The sequence below is a fragment of the Aotus nancymaae genome, unplaced genomic scaffold (genome assembly GCF_030222135.1).
Source record: "Aotus nancymaae isolate 86718 unplaced genomic scaffold, 86718_ANA_hifiasm-v0.15.2.pri h1tg000053l, whole genome shotgun sequence".
Classification (NCBI taxonomy): domain Eukaryota; kingdom Metazoa; phylum Chordata; class Mammalia; order Primates; family Aotidae; genus Aotus; species Aotus nancymaae.
Window position 1 is genome coordinate 10,651,306 of NW_026988467.1, and position 20,108 is coordinate 10,671,413.

Genomic DNA, 20,108 nt, shown 5'->3' on the forward strand with positions numbered 1-20,108 from the left:
ACACAGGAACAGAAAAGCAAACGTCGCATGTTCTCACTCATCAGTGGGTGCTGAACAATGAGAACACAGGGACACAGGGAGGGGAACATCACACGCTGGGGCCTGTCAGGGGGTGGGGGAGCTAGAGGAGGGATAGCAGTGGGTGGGGAGATTGAGGAGGGATAGCATTAGGAGAAATACCTAATGTAGGTGACGGGCGGTGGAGGCAGCAAACCAAAATGGCATGTGTATACCTGTGTAACAATCCTGCAAGATCTGTACACGTACCCGAGAACTTACAGTAAAATAATAAAAAAAAAGAAACAAAAGAAGATACACCCTGGAACGTGGTTTGTTCCCAGTAATTTGAAACATTTAAAGAATGGTTAAATGATCACTTGACAGTTATACTACAAACAGGAATAAGACAGCCTGAGTTAAACATCATTACTTTGAGAAGATAAATTTTAATGTCAATTTTCAATCTTTAAAATCTTTGGTTTTATTTTCAAAACAAATCCTCAATCTTAAAAAGATCACGGCAAAGAAAAAAAAGGATTAGTCCTTTTGCTTTTTCAAATAACAAACATGGAAATGAATTCTTATGAATGTCAACAGTCAATGTAGTGTGGTATATTAAGAATTGACTTTCATATAATGGCTAAGATTAGAGAGATTACATTTCATGAGAAAATATTTTATGAATTTTCATGGATTTTCTATTCTGTTTTGAGAAACGGTTGTTCGTGTCTTTCGGTGTATTCTCCTTCCTGTCCACATATGTGGAATCTGCCTATTCTCTTCTCTTCTGAAATAGTTTAAAAGACTCAAAGAGAATGGCCTGGGCTCTGCATATCCTTAGTCTGATAGACATTTCTCTGGCTGCTCACTTAAATAGATAGTAGCAGCTAATTAAGTAAACTACCTCTCTTGTCAACCAGAAATTAACAAAGGCTTAAAAATTAGCAAAATCTATTTTGCTGTGGCCTTATGTGCTGACGGTCTTATCTTAAAGACAAAACAATTTTCATTGTAGAGATTCAAATTAACTTTGGCAAAAATTGAAACGCAGGCAGGGAATTTTTTGTGTTCAACAGAAACTAGCAAAAGCAAAGATACAGTAAAAACAGAAAATTTCCAGTGTAGACACGTAAATATAACAATTGACACAGCCAGGGACGATTAATGAATAATAAAATGTTGAGGGATGATCATTTGAATACAGGATATTAATACTTTTAAAAACCATTTTTCCAATTACCTCAGTATAAATAAGGTGTCTCTGAAAGGTACAGATCTGGCATCACAATCACAGTGATAGACAAATGGTGGAACAGTCCTGGTATCACGATCATGGTGGTAGACACACGGGACCTTCTCTACCTGCAGATGGGTGAGGGAGCATTGACCCTGCAGTGTTCCCGGAAAAACACTTAGGCTGAATTTAATCATGAGGACATTTTCAGATAACTTCAGAGTACAGACCATGGAGCCAGACAGCTGAACTGTCCTCTACAAACAAGCCCATGTCACCACCATCAACGACAACAACAAAAAGATGAGGAGACACTTTGGGTTCAAAAGAGCTAAAGAAATGTAGCTACATTACCTTTTTACTCTTTTTCAACCCAAAATGTCTCTTCTCCTTTTAGTTGTGTGATTTGTGGTGACATGGGCTGTCTGAAGGAGACAGGTCAGTTGTGCTGCTCACTGGTCTACATTCTGAAGTTGTCTGGAGATTACCTCAGGCTATGAAACTCAGGCTAAGTGTTTTCAGAAAGAACACGGCATTGTTCGTATTCTGCACCGGCAGAGTCCCATGTGACATGTTGTCTTAGTGTGGAAATGTGACCCCTATCCGGGAGACCAGGTGGAGTCTTGTCACCGTCATAGTAAGAAACCTATTGTCCATGTCCAAAGTCAAGCGAACATACTCTTCTACAAATAAAAAAATGACATATGTGTAATCCTGGCATATGTAATAAAACTCTGGATAAGCTGTATACGTTGAATACAATATATCCGGTGAGTACCAGACTTCAGGCTCTTCTGCTTCCACTAGCTCCGTGCTGAGCCTAAAATAGGAGGAAAAAACGAAGAATAAGTCAGGGAAAATAAGACACCACAGAGTCCCAACTAGATTTCATGGGTAGCACAAGAAAGTGGTAAATAAAGAAAAAACATAGATCCATTAATGACGTAACAAATTATTCCCTTATGTTGGGATGGACGAGAGTAGAGTAAAAAAGAATGAAAGAGAAAGACAGAGAGAGAGAGAGAGAGAGAGAAAGGAAGCTCAGTGAACCGTCCAGGTGACACACTGATGAAGGAGTAAAAGCACACTCTGAGTTAGTACCCTCAGGACACACAGCGTACACTGATCACAAAAACAAGTAGGGTCAACCTACAGTAGTTAGTAAATGCTAAGGGGAGGAAGAAACGGAAACCTAAATATCTACTGCAATGAACACCAACAGCAATGCTAGTAGGAATAATTCAGGCTTCGTTGAAAAGATGGTATCGATATTGTCAGCCCACTCTGTTTTCCCTGGACCTGGCGTCTCCACAATTTTGTCAACACAAAATTAGCTGTTCACAATTGCTCAAAGTTACCTGGGGCACAGTGGGCCTTGGTCTTCTTCCTCTTCTTGGTCCTTTTTAATCTCTGCAATAAATTCAGATAGGGACAGACAAAATAAGCCATTACCCTACACCCATAACAGTCCACTGTCTAATCCCTGCACAGGGACCTCAGGTTCCTCAGCATGAGAACAGGATAATGTGAGAGAGAGACTTCAGGAGGTCTCAAGGCCAATCATGATAGAGATTCCTTGGTTTGTGTCTCAGAACCAATGGTGAAACGTCCCTATTCTGGTAGACCATTATCCCTTTATCCCAAGTTTGTACAAACAGTCATGCCAAGTTTGTACAAACAGGAAAGGACCTCGCAGACACGCATGGGGAGCAAAACTCATGAGGAACGTGGTAGCTGGCAAGAGACATTTAATTCAGATTGACAGACAACTCGTGGACATGCGCTGCATAGCTTGGTGTTGAGTTTGCAACACCTGACTTGGGTTTCAATGCCCTGACAGTCGGCCCATGGTGCGACGGGCATGGACTGAGACTAGAGAGAGAGCAAAGCTCACTGACGCACCGCATGCCCATGCTTCAGACTGGAATCCAGAGTGATTGAAATCTACACTGATGGATAGGTTCAGCCCACAGTGATGACAACTCTCAGCCTGGCCAGCGGAGCAAGGCACAAAGACTATGGGGTCTATCTGGGACACAAATTGGAGCTTTATCAACTTCACAACGGAGTACTCACTGCCTATGTCAACAGCCAAGTCGACTTGCTGCTCCTCTAATGAGTGCAAGTTGCTCCTGTAAGACTCACTGAAGGCCGATGTGCCAGGAGGAATTGAGAGAGTCAAATAACCTTCATCCCAGGACTCCTGGGGGGCTTCCTCCTCCACAGACTCCTGCAGATTCCTGATGAGCCAGGCAGGACAGGGATGACAGAACATTAAACCAACAGAGATTAGACAACAAAGTCTCCTCCCAGCTGATCTGATGGAAGTCAGAATGGAATGGTCACAGAAGGCAAAGGCATTTTTCCTTCAAGAGAAAAAAAAACTATCCCTTCTAAATGCAGGGTGGAGGGTGACTACCCTGGGGACAGAGCACAAATGAGCAGCATGTGCTCAGTGCATTTGCCACAGATGAGCCACTGCAGCCACCCAGACGCTCCCTGTCAACTATCATCACGACCTGCAGCACGAGAACTAACACGGGGCTTCAACTGCCTCGCGTAAGTTGTGTTGAATTTTACATGCGGCATTCAAGTGAACAGAGCTCTTGAGGCATTTCAGACACCCAGATCTTGTGTATTAAGGGCCTCCTTTTTCCAGGATTTTGATATAATATGTCTATGTTTTGAATCTCTTCTCTTCACAAATCCTAGCAAACATGCTCACAACAAATGGGCAGAAAGCATACATGCGTCTCTCCCTGGGTTTAAACATAGTGGGGACAACAGGCAAAACCAGGAAATCCCTGTTTGCTGAGTTCACCTGGCTCATCTCATTGCAGGTTCCCATCTTGGGAGGAGTGAGAAATTAAAACCTATACAAGTGCCACAAATCACCCACAACATTGTCAATAAGGACAATCTGTAGCTGGGTGAATGGAACAAAGAGTTCTAGTCATCATTTCCTCGTTTTCCCTGGATCTCCAGTCTCCCGGTGTCACTATTAAACTAACAGCCCACAACTCCACAGCATTACCTGGGGGGCACTGGCCCTTTTTCTTCCTCTTCCTCATCATCACTTAGACTTTCTGTAAATAAATTCAGAGACACAGGTCACATTAAGCAAATCACATTTCACATATGACCAAATCAGTGTTTAGTCACAGCACAAGCACAGAAATGTTCTCGGGGCAAGAATACAAATTCTGACAGGACTATTCCAGGGTGCCCTAGATGAAGCCTGGTAAGCAGATGAGCCTGCTTTCCAGACACACAGGCCAAAATCTGCCTCTACGGGTAGACCATGATGCCATATTCTCTGCCTGAGTCTATGCAAAGTTAAACCAAATTTTTTCCTAGAAAAATTTCCAAATATGAGTCAAACTATTTTCTGGGAATGTTGCTGCAATACTGACTTATCTCACCGGGTACCAAGGTCACTGAATGGATAGAGGCATCTATACATGAAACTGGACTGATATGTAAATTCTAACAACATTTGCTTTAAAAAGAATCTGTGGGCTTTGCTCAGTGCCAGTATCGTAGCCAAGGAGTTTTATCTGAGATGAGATTATTGCTAATTGAAAACTTGTCCCAATACCCTGCCGTGATGACATGCAATAATGTCGGCATTGACAATTTTTGACAGTCTCTAGGGAGACTGAATAAAAGAAGACAAAACAAAAACAAACAAAAAAGAATCTGTGGGCCGGGCATGGTGGCTCACGCCTGTAATCTCAGCACTCTCAAAGGCCGAGGTGAGCACTCCACGAGGTCAGGAGATGGGGACCATCCTGGCTAACACAGTGAAAGCCCGTCTCTACCAAAAATACAAAGAAATTAGCTGGGCATGGTGGCACACGCCTGCAGTCTCAGCTACTCGGGAGGCTGAGGCAGCAGAATCATCTGAACCCAGGAGGCGGAGGTTGCAGTGAGCTGAGATTGTGCAACTGAACTCCAGCCTGAATAACAGAGGGAGACTCCAACAACAACAACAAAATCTGTGATTTCAAAGGACCAGCCTGGCCAATATGGTGAAACCTCGTCTCTACTAAAAATACAGAAATTAGCTAGGTGTGGTGGGGGGCACCTATGGTCGCAGCTACTCAGGAGGCAGAGGCAGGAGAATCACTAGAGTCTGGGAAGTGGAGACTGCAGTAAGCCAAGATGGTGCCACTGCACTCCAGCCTGGGTGACAAAAGGAGACTCCATCTCAACAGCAACAACAAACGATACGTGATGCTACGAAGAAACATCAGATCAGCCATTGCATGGATGGGGTGGAGAGCCAGGGCTGAGACTTGCTTTATGGAAACATATCAGCAAGGTAAAGAGGAAATGTTTTCATCCTGGTTTCAAGGTGGCTATGCAGCTAAGCAAGCTGACTTAAAAGAGATCAAGACTGAAGCTCAGAGCAGTGAAACCTGGGGAACAATCTCTCCAAACAAATACGCAAGGCTCCCAGTTTCCTTAAAAATAAATAGAAACTCCATGGACATTGTTCAGGGACAGATGACATAATTACATGAGAGATACCGAATCAAAGCTAGGAGACCTGACAGACACCTCCTGTACACCTCCTGCACTCAGGTGACCATGAGTTTGTCACACTGGCCTGGGGTCTGGTAACTTGATACTTGGGCCTCGGAGACAAACGCATGGCATGAGCTGAGGATGAGATAAAAATTCCCTGGTATCTGTGTTTAATAACCCATGATAGGTTTTTATTCAAACCGATTTGTGTGTATACAGCCTGTCTTCAGAGTGGATCTTCCTCAGCCTAGACAGAGGTATCAAAAACAAAGAATGTAGAGGTCACCTGAAAGAATGATCAGAGCATCCTCCACTACGTCATGAGATGATTCATTCTCTACAACCAGGGCAGAGTCGACGTTGTCTTCCTCAAATGGGATTTCATTGGTGTCTCCGTGAGGCTGGCTTGAGTCAGTAGGGCCACAGCTATTTGAACGAGTGATGACACATTCCTCCAGCGAGTCCTCAGGGACTTTCTTGACTTCAACCTTCTGCACCTCCCTGATGAGCCAGATGGGATAGAGATGACAGAAGATTAAAGAAAGAGGGATTGGACCCCAGGGAGTCCTAGCTGGTTTTCACAGGAGGAATAAGTGAGTGGTCCCAGAAGGCAAATGGGAGGTCCCCTTTGAGAGGAAACAGGCAATCCTCCTCTCTGCAACACAGCATGGCTGCCATGGGAACCAGAGAGAAAGACAGCAGCCGGTATTCACTACACTGGGCAGAAAGGAGTCGAGAAGAAAAGAGACTCAGTTATCCCTGTATAATTCAGACACGGCATTCAGCACATACAAAGAACCATAAGAACTGCCACATCCTGTGTCTAAGTTGGGTTGAACTGAACATATTGTGGCCAAAGGAATGCAGGCTTTTGGCCCATGGGAGACGCCAGAGAGGGTGTGCTTCTAGACCTTTTCCATACTTTACCACCCATTACTTGCTCCTGATGATTCAGTGTTACCTGGGGACACGTGATTCCTCTATTTTCTCAGCCTCTGCAACATGAACATCTTCATCCTCATCTTTGTCGTTTTCTGCAAGTACAGATGTGTTCATTCAGATGTTTCCCATTTCACACTCTGCAAGGACAGTCAGCCCAATGTGCACAGGGATATGAACATCTGAGTATGGGTCCCTGTTCTACTGAAAGCTCTCATCTTTTCTCTTTAACAAAATGCCCTGGCATGGTTTCCTGATCCACCAGGCAATGCATTTCTGATCAGGAGGCTCACCGTCAAAATCAGGCCAAATGTTGAAAAGACCTTCTGCTCTCCACATCACTGGAGGCTTGTGCAGCCTCTCTCTGGACTTGGGCAGCTGTCTCCGCCATCCTGACACACATCTGATTCCCAGGGACAGGCTTGGCGTCCTGTCACCGTTCACATTTACAACCTATTTCTTTCTCTTAGGACAGGATAAACAAACTTGTCCCACAATCCTCTGCACATCAGGTGACTTCACAGGCCCTCCAAGTGACTTCTGCTATGTTATTCAGGGACATTCTCTCCACGGGGAGTGCTCCAGTCTGAACCACTTCCGACCACCAAATGCCCACACATCAAGTGCTTTCTCCAACACCACACAGAGAGGGGATTTATCTCACTGTGATAAGCGGTCATAAGTGTTCACACATTTGAATGCTTCAGACACTGCAAGATGTCTGCCTTTGCAGATGGTGAGAGAGAAATTTACCTGCCTTTGCAGATGGAGACAGAGAAAGTCAGGAAGGAGAAATCAATTGTTCACTGACAGCTCCTAGGAACACTGCTGAAGACACAGCCTGGGAACCTTCATTCTTAGCCCAGAGCTCTTTCCACTCCAACAACCGCCCTCCTGTCACAGCTTCCTTCCTGTCCTTTACAACTGGACAGATGCTGCCTCTTGTTCCAAAGACACAATCCATCACGGAAGGAGGGACATTTGCAATACTGTGACCTCCAACCCCATGGGTTTCCCATCTGTGTTCTCATTCAGAAAGTCCTAGTCATGTCATGGCCACATATGTTTAGTGGAAGAAAACACCACTGATAAAACAGTCATTGCAGAATTATGGAGGTCTGGAGTCTCTCATAAGGCCATAAAGGAAATACACGCAAAGACCAATAAAGTTTCTCTGATGCTAGACACAGTAGAATGAAGAACTAATAGACAGTGCTTACTCTGTGGGAACAACTGTCCCGGGACAGTTACAATAAACAGGCCATCTAATTCACTGCAGCAATTGACAGAGGTAGGCATTATTATAGTATCCTATGAACAGATGACAAAACTGAGTAACAAACAAATGAAGCAACATGGATGGAGCTCAGGAGACTGGCCCAGGGTCCCTCCTCTATGCACTGCTGCCTCCACCAAGTCGTGGGTGCCATGGTCCTTTACCAACGAGAGCCTCTGCACAGACAGCAGGACGTCCCTCTAACCAGAGTAATCCCTGCTCTTGATGGAGCCACTTACAGATACCACCGGTTATGTAAGGAGTAAAGTCCTCTTTAAGCTCCCCACAGCGGGTATAGTGTGCTAGCATCGCATTTCCCCCAGAACAGAGCTTTCCCTACTGAGCCTCAGCAGGAACCGGAACCGAACGGAAGCTGAGCAGCCTCAGACATTTAGAACAACAGACTAGATGCTACTTGTCTGCACGATCTTAGGGGGTACAGAGAGGATTCTTATAAACATGATTTAGATTCTTGCTGAGAAAAACAGGTGGTTCTGTGCCTGGGTCAGGAATCAATAGCTGTGATTGTAACCCCAGTCCCACACCCACCTTACTGCAGATGTGGAAATGTTGCTAAATATTTTGGCGTCTCTCTTCCATTTTAACTAAATGTTAAAATACCCATTGCTATTTTCTACAAGTATGCGAAGGATGAAATTAATTTTGATCAAGAGAACGGTTAGTTTCTCGAGACAAGGCAGGACATCATTCATCACTTTCATGGTAGCCAACCTATACAACTTACTGCAGGTTTTCAGCTGGTAGTTCAGGGAGTAGTCCACGTGACTCCTAAGAAGTCTATTTTTGCTGTCTCTGCATTTCTTTTCTTCATCGTTATCTTTCTGATCTTCTGTAAATAAATTCAGAAGAGCAGGTCACATGAAGCAAATCACACTTCACATAAGACCAAATCAGTGTCCACTCATAGCACAAGGACTTAAAATATTCTCAGTGTAAGAATGTGGTATTCTGACTGGATTGTCCCAACAGGCCCTAGACTAAGTTGCCCTAGAAGCAGATGAGCCTGCTTTTCAGATCCATGGGACAAAATTTCCCTCTTCTGGTAGATCTTAATCATATCCTCTGACCTAAGTCGGTGCAAAATTTAAAACGCTTTCCCGAAAAACTTCCAAAAATTGCCCTGACTACTTTCCAGAAGTATTGCTGCAATATTGATTTACCTCATCATGTGTCATGGTCAATGAATGGTTAGAGAAATTTATATAGGAGACTGGACCAATGGATGAATTCTAACAACCTTTACTGAAAAAAGAATCTGTGGAGCCGGCATGGTGGCTCATGCCTGGAATCCCAGCACTTCAGGAAGGCCAGGAGGGCAGATCCCTTGACCTCAGGAGTTCAAGACCAGCCTGGCCAACATGGTGAAACCCAGCCTACTAAAAATACAAAAACTAGCCAAGTGTGTTGGTGTCCACCGGGGATCCCAGCTAACTAACAGGCTGAGTCACGAATACAGGGCTACTCCCTGCTGTTGACGGCGCTGCTTACAGATAACACAGATTCTATTAGGAGAAGGGTCCTCTTCAAGCTCCTCACAGTGGGTACTGTGTGCCATCACTGTGTTAACCCCAGTGTCCCCAGAACACTGCATTGCCTACTGGTGCTCAGCAGAAACTGGAACCAAATGGAAGTTCAGTAGCCTCGGACATTTAGACGAACAGACTAGATGCTACTTGTCTGCATGATCTTAGGTGATACAGAGAGGATTCCTATAAAGATTATACAGACTCTTGCTGAGAAAAACAGGTGGTTCTGCACCTGTGTCGGAAATCAACATCTGAGATTTTACCCTCAGTCCCACACCCGTCTTATTGCAGATGTGGAGAAGGTGCTACATATTTTGGCCTCGCTCGTCCACCTTTAACAAAATGGTAAGGTACCCACTGATATTTTCCTAGATGTATGGTAAAAACGAAATTAATTCTGATGAAGAGAGCCTCTAGTTTCTCAGAGGAAACACAGAACAGCGTTCAGCACTTTGGTGATGGTGAACCTATGGAACTTACTTTCCGTCTTCAGCCTGCAGCCCATGTAGCAGGCCACTTCACACTTAATAAGTTTATTTTTGCTGTCTCCGTATTTCTGTTCCTCCTCGTGACATTTCCGATCATCTGTAAACAAGTTCAGAAGAGCAGGTCACATTAAGCAAATTGCACTGCACACAAGACCAAATCAGTGTCCGCTCATAGCACAAGGACCAAAAATATTCTCCGTTTAAGAATGTGATACTCTGATGGGAATGTTCTACTGGTCCCTAGGTTAAGTCGCCCTAGAAGTAGATGAGTCTGCTTTTCAGATCCATGGGACAAAATCTCCCTCATCTGCTAGATATTAATCACTTATCCTCTCACCTAGGTCAGCGCAAACAATTAAAACTTATTCCCCAAAATCTTCAAAAATTGCCCTCACTACTTTCCAGAAGCATTTAGGCAATACTGATTTATCTCATCACATATGATGGTCAACAAATGGTTAGGGAAATTTATAGAGGAGACCGATGGATGAATTCTAATGACCTTTACATAAAAAAGAAACTGTGGAGCCAGCACAGTGAGTCATGCCTGGAATCGGAGCAATTTAGGAGGCCCAGGAAGGTAGATCACTTGACCTCAGGAGTTCAAGACCAGCCTGGCCAACATGGTGAAACCCAGCCTCTACTAAAAATACAAAAACCAGCCAAGTGTGATGGTGTCCACCGGGGATCCCAGCTAACTAACAGGCTGAGTCACAAATACAAGGCTACTCCCTGATCTTGATGGTGCCACTTACCGATACCACAGGTTGTGTAAGGAGCAGAGTCCTCTTTAAGCTCCGTACAGCGGGTACTGTGTGCTATCACCGTGTTTAACCCAGTGTCCCCAGAACACTGCTTTGCCTACTGCTGCTCAGCAGAAAGTGGCACTGAATGGAAGTTCAGCAGCCTCAGACATTTAGACCAACAGACTAGATGCTACTTGTCTGCAGGATCTTATGTGGTACAAAGAGGATTCCTGTAAAGATTATTTAGACTCTTGCTGAGAAAAACGTGGTTCTGCACCTGTGTCAGAAGTTAACAGCTGAGACTTTACCCTCAGTCCCACACCCGCCTTATTGCAGATGTGGAGAAGGTGCTACATATTTTGGCCTCGCTCGTCCACCTTTAACAAAATGGTAAGGTACCCATTGATATCTTCCTAGACGTATGGTAAAAATGAAATTAATTCTGATGAAGAGAGCCTCTAGTTTCTCAGAGGAAACACAGAACATCATTCAGCACTTTGGTGATGGTGAACCTATGGAACTTACTTTCCGTCTTCAGCCTGCAGCCCATGTAGCAGGCCACTTCACACTTAATAAGTTTATTTTTGCTGTCTCCGTATTTCTGTTCCTCCTCGTGACATTTCCGATCATCTGTAAACAAGTTCAGAAGAGCAGGTCACATTAAGCAAATCGCACTTCACACAAGACCAAATCAGTGTCCGCTCGTAGCACAAGGACCAAAAATATTCTCCGTTTAAGAATGTGATACTCTGATGGGAATGTTCTACTGGTCCCTAGGTTAAGTCGCCCTAGAAGTAGATGAGCCTGCTTTCCAGTTCCATGGGACAAAATCTCCCTCATCTGCTAGATCTTAATCACTTATCCTCTCACCTAAGTCAGCGCAAACAATTAAAACTTTTTCCCCAAAATCTTGAAAAATTGCCCTCACCACTTTCCAGAAGCATTGAGGCAATACTGATTTATCTCATCACATATGGTGGTCAACAAATGGTTAGGGAAATTTATAGAGGAGACTGGACCGATGGATGAATTCTAACAACCTTTACATAAAAAACATCTGTGGAGCCAGCACAGTGACTCACGCCTGGAATCGGAGCAATTTAGGAGGCCCAGGAAGGTAGATCACTTGACCTCAGGAGTTCAAGACCAGCCTGGCCAACATGGTGAAACCCAGCCTCTACTAAAAATACAAAAACCAGCCAAGTGTGTTGGTGTCCACCGGGGATCCCAGCTAACTAACAGTCTGAGTCATGAATACAAGGCTACTCCCTGCTCTTGATGGTGCCACTTACCAATACCACAGGTTGTGTAAGGAGCAGAGTCCTCTTTAAGCTCCGTACAGCGGACACTGTGTGCTATTACCGTGTTTACCCCAGTGTCCCCAGAACACTGCTTTGCCTACTGCTGCTCAGCAGAAAGTGGAAGGAAGTTCAGCAGCCTCAGACATTTAGACCAGCAGACTAGATGCTACTTGTCTGCAGGATCTTATGTGGTACAAAGAGGATTCCTGTAAACATGATTTAGACTCTTGCTGAGAAAAACAGGTGGTTCTGCACCTGTGTGAGAAGTCAACAGCTGAGACTTTACCCTCAGTCCCACACCCGCCTTATTGCAGATGTGGAGAAGGTGCTACATATTTTGGCCTCGCTCGTCCACCTTTATCAAAATGTTAAGGTACCCATTGATATCTTCCTAGACGTATGGTAAAAATGAAATTAATTCTGATGAAGAGAGCCTCTAGTTTCTCAGAGGAAACACAGAACAGCGTTCAGCACTTTGGTGATGGTGAACCTATGGAACTTACTTTCCGTCTTCAGCCTGCAGCCCATGTAGCAGGCCACTTCACACTTAATAAGTTTATTTTTGCTGTCTCCGTATTTCTGTTCCTCCTCGTGACATTTCCGACCTTCTGTAAACAAGTTCAGAAGAGCAGGTCACATTAAGGAAATCGCACTTCACACAAGACCAAATCGGTGTCCGCTCATAGCACAAGGACCAAAAATATTCTCCGTTTAAGAACGTGATATTCTGATGGGAATGTTCTACTGGTCCCTAGGTTAAGTCGCCCTAGAAGTAGATGAGTCTCCTTTTCAGTTCCATGGGACAAAATCTCCCTCATCTGGTAGATCTTAATCACTTATCCTCTCACCTAAGTCAGCGCAAACAATTAAAACATTTTCCCCAAAATCTTCAAAAATTGCCCTCACTACTTTCCAGAAGCATTGAGGCAATACTGACTTATCTCATCACATATGATGGTCAACAAATGGTTAGGGAAATTTATATAGGAGACCGATGGATGAATTCTAACGACCTTTACAGAAAAAAGAATCTGTGGAGCCAGCACATTGAATCACGCCTGGAATCGGAGCAATTTAGGAGGCTCAGGAAGGCAGATCACTTAACCTCAGGAGTTCAAGACCAGCCTGGCCAACATGGTGAAACCCAGCCTCTAATAAAAATACAAAAACTAGCCAAGTGTGTTGGTGCCCACCGGGGATCCCAGCTAACTAACAGGCTGAGTCACGAATACAAGGGTACTCCCTGCTCTTGACGGTGCTGCTTACAGATAACACAGATTCTATTAGGAGAAGGGTCCTCTTCAAGCTCCTCACAGTGGGTACTGTGTGCCATCACCATGTTAACGCCAGTGTCCCCAGAACACTGTATTGCCTACTGGGCCTCAGCAGAAACCGGAACCGAACGGAGGTTCAGTAGCCTCGGTCATTTAGACCAACAGACTTGATGGTACTTGTCTGCACGATCTTACGTGATACAGAGAGGATTCCTGTAAAGATTATTTAGACTCTTGCTGAGAAAAACAGGTGGTTCTGCACCTGTGTCGGAAATCAACATCTGAGATTTTACCCTCAGTCCCACACCCGTCTTATTGCAGATGTGGAGAAGGTGCTACATATTTTGGCCTCGCTCGTCCACCTTTAACAAAATGGTAAGGTACCCACTGATATTTTCCTAGATGTATGGTAAAAACGAAATTAATTCTGATGAAGAGAGCCTCTAGTTTCTCAGAGGAAACACAGAACATCATTCAGCACTTTGGTGATGGTGAACCTATGGAACTTACTTTCCGTCTTCAGCCTGCAGCCCATGTAGCAGGCCACTTCACACTTAATAAGTTTATTTTTGCTGTCTCCGTATTTCTGTTCCTCCTCGTGACATTTCCGATCATCTGTAAACAAGTTCAGAAGAGCAGGTCACATTAAGCAAATCGCACTTCACACAAGACCAAATCAGTGTCCGCTCGTAGCACAAGGACCAAAAATATTCTCCGTTTAAGAATGTGATACTCTGATGGGAATGTTCTACTGGTCCCTAGGTTAAGTCGCCCTAGAAGTAGATGAGCCTGCTTTCCAGTTCCATGGGACAAAATCTCCCTCATCTGCTAGATCTTAATCACTTATCCTCTCACCTAAGTCAGCGCAAACAATTAAAACTTTTTCCCCAAAATCTTGAAAAATTGCCCTCACCACTTTCCAGAAGCATTGAGGCAATACTGATTTATCTCATCACATATGGTGGTCAACAAATGGTTAGGGAAATTTATAGAGGAGACTGGACCGATGGATGAATTCTAACAACCTTTACATAAAAAACATCTGTGGAGCCAGCACAGTGACTCACGCCTGGAATCGGAGCAATTTAGGAGGCCCAGGAAGGTAGATCACTTGACCTCAGGAGTTCAAGACCAGCCTGGCCAACATGGTGAAACCCAGCCTCTACTAAAAATACAAAAACCAGCCAAGTGTGTTGGTGTCCACCGGGGATCCCAGCTAACTAACAGTCTGAGTCATGAATACAAGGCTACTCCCTGCTCTTGATGGTGCCACTTACCAATACCACAGGTTGTGTAAGGAGCAGAGTCCTCTTTAAGCTCCGTACAGCGGACACTGTGTGCTATTACCGTGTTTACCCCAGTGTCCCCAGAACACTGCTTTGCCTACTGCTGCTCAGCAGAAAGTGGAAGGAAGTTCAGCAGCCTCAGACATTTAGACCAGCAGACTAGATGCTACTTGTCTGCAGGATCTTATGTGGTACAAAGAGGATTCCTGTAAACATGATTTAGACTCTTGCTGAGAAAAACAGGTGGTTCTGCACCTGTGTGAGAAGTCAACAGCTGAGACTTTACCCTCAGTCCCACACCCGCCTTATTGCAGATGTGGAGAAGGTGCTACATATTTTGGCCTCGCTCGTCCACCTTTATCAAAATGTTAAGGTACCCATTGATATCTTCCTAGACGTATGGTAAAAATGAAATTAATTCTGATGAAGAGAGCCTCTAGTTTCTCAGAGGAAACAGAACAGCGTTCAGCACTTTGGTGATGGTGAACCTATGGAACTTACTTTCCGTCTTCAGCCTGCAGCCCATGTAGCAGGCCACTTCACACTTAATAAGTTTATTTTTGCTGTCTCCGTATTTCTGTTCCTCCTCGTGACATTTCCGATCATCTGTAAACAAGTTCAGAAGAGCAGGTCACATTAAGGAAATCGCACTTCACACAAGACCAAATCGGTGTCCGCTCATAGCACAAGGACCAAAAATATTCTCCGTTTAAGAACGTGATATTCTGATGGGAATGTTCTACTGGTCCCTAGGTCAAGTCGCCCTAGAAGTAGATGAGTCTCCTTTTCAGTTCCATGGGACAAAATCTCCCTCATCTGGTAGATCTTAATCACTTATCCTCTCACCTAAGTCAGCGCAAACAATTAAAACATTTTCCCCAAAATCTTCAAAAATTGCCCTCACTACTTTCCAGAAGCATTGAGGCAATACTGACTTATCTCATCACATATGATGGTCAACAAATGGTTAGGGAAATTTATATAGGAGACCGATGGATGAATTCTAACGACCTTTACAGAAAAAAGAATCTGTGGAGCCAGCACATTGAATCACGCCTGGAATCGGAGCAATTTAGGAGGCTCAGGAAGGCAGATCACTTGACCTCAGGAGTTCAAGACCAGCCTGGCCAACATGGTGAAACCCAGCCTCTAATAAAAATACAAAAACTAGCCAAGTGTGTTGGTGCCCACCGGGGATCCCAGCTAACTAACAGGCTGAGTCACGAATACAAGGGTACTCCCTGCTCTTGACGGTGCTGCTTACAGATAACACAGATTCTATTAGGAGAAGGGTCCTCTTCAAGCTCCTCACAGTGGGTACTGTGTGCCATCACCGTGTTAACGCCAGTGTCCCCAGAACACTGTATTGCCTACTGGGCCTCAGCAGAAACCGGAACCGAACAGACTTGATGGTACTTGTCTGCACGATCTTACGTGATACAGAGAGGATTCCTGTAAAGATTATTTAGACTCTTGCTGAGAAAAACAGGTGGTTCTGCGCCTGTGTCAGAAATCAACAGCTGAGATTTTACCCTCAGTCCCACACCTGCCTTATTGCAGACGTGGAAAAGGTTCTACATACTTTGGCCTCTCTCATCCATTTTTAACAAAATGTTAAGGTACCCATTTATATTTGCCGAGACGTATGGGAAAAATTTAATGAATTCTGATGAAGAGAGTGTTCAGTTTCTCAGAGAGAAGACCGAATATCGTTCAGCACTTTCTTAAAGTGAACCTACAGAACTTACCTTCCGTCTTCAGCTGGCAGCCCGGGTAGTAGGCCGCTTGACTCATAAGAAGTTTATTTTTGCTGTCTCCGTATTTCTGTTCCTCCTCATGATCTTTTTGATCTTCTGTAAACAAATTCAGAAGGGCAGGTCACATTGAGCAAATCACACTTCACACAAGACCAAATCAGTGTCCAGTCACAGCACAAGAACATAAAGTATTCTCAGTGTAAGAATATGATATTCTGACTGGAATGTTCTATTTGGCCCTAGATTAAGTCGCCTCCGAAGCAGATGAGCCTGCTTTTCAGACTCACGGGATAAAATCTCTCTCATCTGGTAGATATTAGTCATGTGTCCTCTGACCTAAGTCAGTGCAAACAATGAAAACTTTGTCCCCCAAAATCTTCAAAAATTGCCCTAACTACTTTCCAGAAGGGTTGCTGCAATACTAAGTATCTCATCATATATGATGGTCAAGGAATGGTTAGAGAAATCTATATAGGAGACTGGACCAACGAATGAATTCTAACAACCTTTACTTAAGAATCTGTGGAGCCAGCATGGTTGCTCACACCTGGAATCCAAGCAACTTAGGAGGCCTAGGCACGCAGATCACCTGACCTCAGGAGTTCAAGGCCAGCCTGGCCAACATGGTGAAACCTTGCCTCTACATAAAATACAAAAATTAGACAGGTGTGGTGGTGCCCAGTGGGGATCCCATCTAATTGGCAGGCTGAGGCACCAGTACCAGAGTACTCCCTGCTATTGATGGTGCCACTTACAGACACCACAGATTCTATTAGGAGTAGGGTCCCCTTTAAGCTCCTCACAGTGGATACAGCCTGCTATCGCCATGTTTCCCCCAGGGTCCCCAGAACACAGCTTTGCCTCCTGGGCATTTAGCAGAAACTGGAACTGCATGGAAGTTCAGTAGCCTCAGACATTTACACCAGCAGACTAGATGCTACTTGTCTGTAGGATCTTATATGGTACAGAGAGGATTCCTGTAAACATGGATTTAGTCCCTTGCTGAGAAAAACAGGTGGTTCTGTGCCTGGGTCAGGAATCAATAGCTGGGATTGTAACCCCAGTCCCACACCCACGTTACTGCAGATATGGAAATGTTGCTAAATATTTTGGCGTCTCTCTTCCATTTTAACTAAATGTTAAAATACCCATTGCTATTTTCTACAAGTATGCGAAGGAAGAAATTAATTTTGATCAAGAGAACGGTTAGTTTCTCTAGACAAGGCAAGACATCATTCATCACTTTCATGGTAGCCAACCTATACAACTTACTGCATGTTTTCAGCTGGTAGTTCAGGGAGTAGTCCACGTGACTCATAAGAAGTCTATTTTTGCTGACTCCAATATTCAGTTTGCTATCTTCCTGTAAGGAGCAGGATATATCAATGCCTTCTGGAACGTTCACCTCTGTATTTGTTCTGGAAGGAGGCCTGCCAGATGCCACCTTGCTGACGTTTGGGGCAGAACACAGAAAGCCAGGGACTGGGGAGAAGAAACCCAGACGCATGATGGATTAGAAACTGGTGATGTCAAATTGGTTTAATCGGGACTGAGGGATGTCACTGACAGCCTTGCCTATTGATTTGAAGATGTCGTTTCCCCGCTTTTACTCTTCTCATCTCCACTCTTGATCTCCTTAAAGTCAACTTGTCTTAGCTACACAGTCACCTTGAAACCAGGAAATAAACACTTCTACCTTTATCTTGCTTTTGAGTTCTGCAGGATCTTATATGCTAGAGGGGATTCCTGTAAACATGATTTAGCCTCTTGCTGAGAAAAACAGCTGGCTCTGTGCCTGTGTCAGGAATCAATAGCTGGGATATTAACACTAGGCCCACACGCGCCTTACTGCAGGCGTGGAAAAGTTGCTAAATACTTTGGCCTCTGTCTTCCATCTTTAACAAAATGTTACATTACGCATTGCTATTTTCCTAGAAGTATGGGAAGGATGAAATTAACTTGGAAGAAGAGAATGTATCATTTCTCATAGACGAGACAGGACAGGACACTGTTCATCACTTTCGTGACAGTGAACCTAAAGAAGTTACCTTCCGTCTTCAGCCGGCAGCCCAGGTAGTAGCCCACTTGACTCATAAGAAGTTTATTTTTCCTGTCTCTGCATTTCTGTTCTTCATCATTATCTTTCCGATCTTCTGTAAATAAATTCAGAAGAGCAGGTCACATGAAGCAAATCACACTTCACACAAGACCAAATCAGTGTCCACTCATAGCACAAGGACTTAAAATATTCTCAGTGTAAGAATGTGGTATTGTGACTGGATTGTTCCAACAGGCCCTAGACTAAGTTGCCCTAGAAGTAGATGAGCCTGCTTTTCAGATCCATGGGACAAAATTTCCCTCTTCTGGTAGATCTTAATCATATCCTCTGACCTAAGTCAGTGCAAAAAATTAAAACGCTTTCCCCAAAATCGTCCAAAAATTGCCCTGACTACTTTACAGAAGTATTGCTGCAATAATGATTTATCTCATCATATGTCATGGACAATGAATGCTTAGAGAAATTTATATAGGAGACTGGACCAAGGGATGAATTCTAACAACCTTTACTGAAAAAAGAATCTGTGGAGCCAGCATTGTAGCTCATGCCTGGAATCCCAGCACTTCAGGAGGCCCAGGAGGGCAGATCCCTTGACCTCAGGAGTTCAAGACCAGCCTGGCCAACAGGGTGAAACCCCACCTCTACTGAAAATACAAAAGTTAGTCAAGTGTGGTGGTGCCCACCGGGGATATCAGCTGATTGAGAGGCTGAGACACCAGTACCAGGGAACTCCCTGCTCTTGATGGTGCCACTTACAGATACCACAGGTTCTAGTAGGAGCAGGGTCCCCTTCAAGCTCCCCACAGTGGGTACTGTGTGCTTTCCCCCAGTGTCCCCAGAACAAAGCTTTGCCTACTGGGCCTCAGGAGAAATCGGAAATGAGTGGAAGTTCAGTAGCCTCAGACATTCAGACCAACAGACTAGATGCTACCTGTCTGCAAAATCTTATACAGTACACAGAGGATTCCTGTAAACATGATTTAGCCTTTTGCTGAGAAAAACAGGTGGTTCTGTGCCTGCGTCAGGAATCAATAGTTGGGATTGTAACCCCAGTCCCACACCCACCTTACTGCAGATGTGGAAAAGTTGCTAAATACTTTGGCCTCTGACTTCCATCTTTAACTAAATGTTAAAATAACCATTTCTATTTTCTGCAAGTAGGGGAAGAATGAAATTAATTTTCATGAAGAAATTGGTTGGTTTCTCAAGACAACACAGGACATCATTCATCACTTTTGTGGTGGTCAACCTATACAACTTACTGTATGTCTTCAGCTGGTAGTTCAGAAAGTAGGCCACCTGGGTCATAAGAAGTCTATTTTTGCTGTCTCTGAAATTCGGTTTGTTTTCTTCCTGCCGGGAGCAGGATTTCTCAATGCCTTCTGGAACGTTCACCTCTGTGTTTTTTCTGGAAGGAGGCCTGCCAGATGCCACCTTGCTGATGTTTGTGGCAGAACACAGAAAGCCAGGGACTGGGGAGAAGAAACCCAGACACATGATGGATTAGAAACTGGTGACGTCAAATTGGTTTAATCGGGACTGAGGGATGTCACTGACAGCCTTGCCTATTGATTTGAAGATGTCGTTTCCCCGCTTTTACTCTTCTCATCTCCACTCTTGATCTCCTTAAAGTCAACTTGTCTTAGCTACACAGTCACCTTGAAACCAGGA

General features: G+C 44.3%; 1 protein-coding gene and 1 non-coding gene across 13 annotated transcripts in view; one reads left to right on the top strand and one right to left on the bottom strand.

The window, feature by feature from the left end:
• Window positions 1–426: 426 nt before the first annotated feature.
• The window catches only part of LOC135269425 (neuroblastoma breakpoint family member 1-like), a 43,898-nt gene continuing 24,216 nt past the window's right edge, over window positions 427–20,108 (bottom strand). For all 12 annotated transcript variants that reach the window (XM_064363315.1, XM_064363314.1, XM_064363316.1 and 9 more), the window contains 14 exons: window positions 19,700–19,909; window positions 18,427–18,531; window positions 17,651–17,860; window positions 16,370–16,474; window positions 12,565–12,669; window positions 11,286–11,390; window positions 10,007–10,111; window positions 8,725–8,829; window positions 6,726–6,798; window positions 6,051–6,265; window positions 4,269–4,320; window positions 3,311–3,474; window positions 2,593–2,644; window positions 427–2,054 (listed from right to left, as the gene is read on the bottom strand). In XM_064363315.1, coding sequence (XP_064219385.1) covers window positions 1,814–2,054; window positions 2,593–2,644; window positions 3,311–3,474; window positions 4,269–4,320; window positions 6,051–6,265; window positions 6,726–6,798; window positions 8,725–8,829; window positions 10,007–10,111; window positions 11,286–11,390; window positions 12,565–12,669; window positions 16,370–16,474; window positions 17,651–17,860; window positions 18,427–18,531; window positions 19,700–19,909 — 1,847 coding nt within the window. In that variant the 3' untranslated portion in view covers window positions 427–1,813. The remainder of the gene's footprint in view (window positions 2,055–2,592; window positions 2,645–3,310; window positions 3,475–4,268; window positions 4,321–6,050; window positions 6,266–6,725; window positions 6,799–8,724; window positions 8,830–10,006; window positions 10,112–11,285; window positions 11,391–12,564; window positions 12,670–16,369; window positions 16,475–17,650; window positions 17,861–18,426; window positions 18,532–19,699; window positions 19,910–20,108) is intronic.
• On the top strand, window positions 4,752–4,892 carry LOC135269593 (U4 spliceosomal RNA). The gene has a single exon (XR_010337845.1). It is a non-coding gene; the product is annotated as a U4 spliceosomal RNA (small nuclear RNA).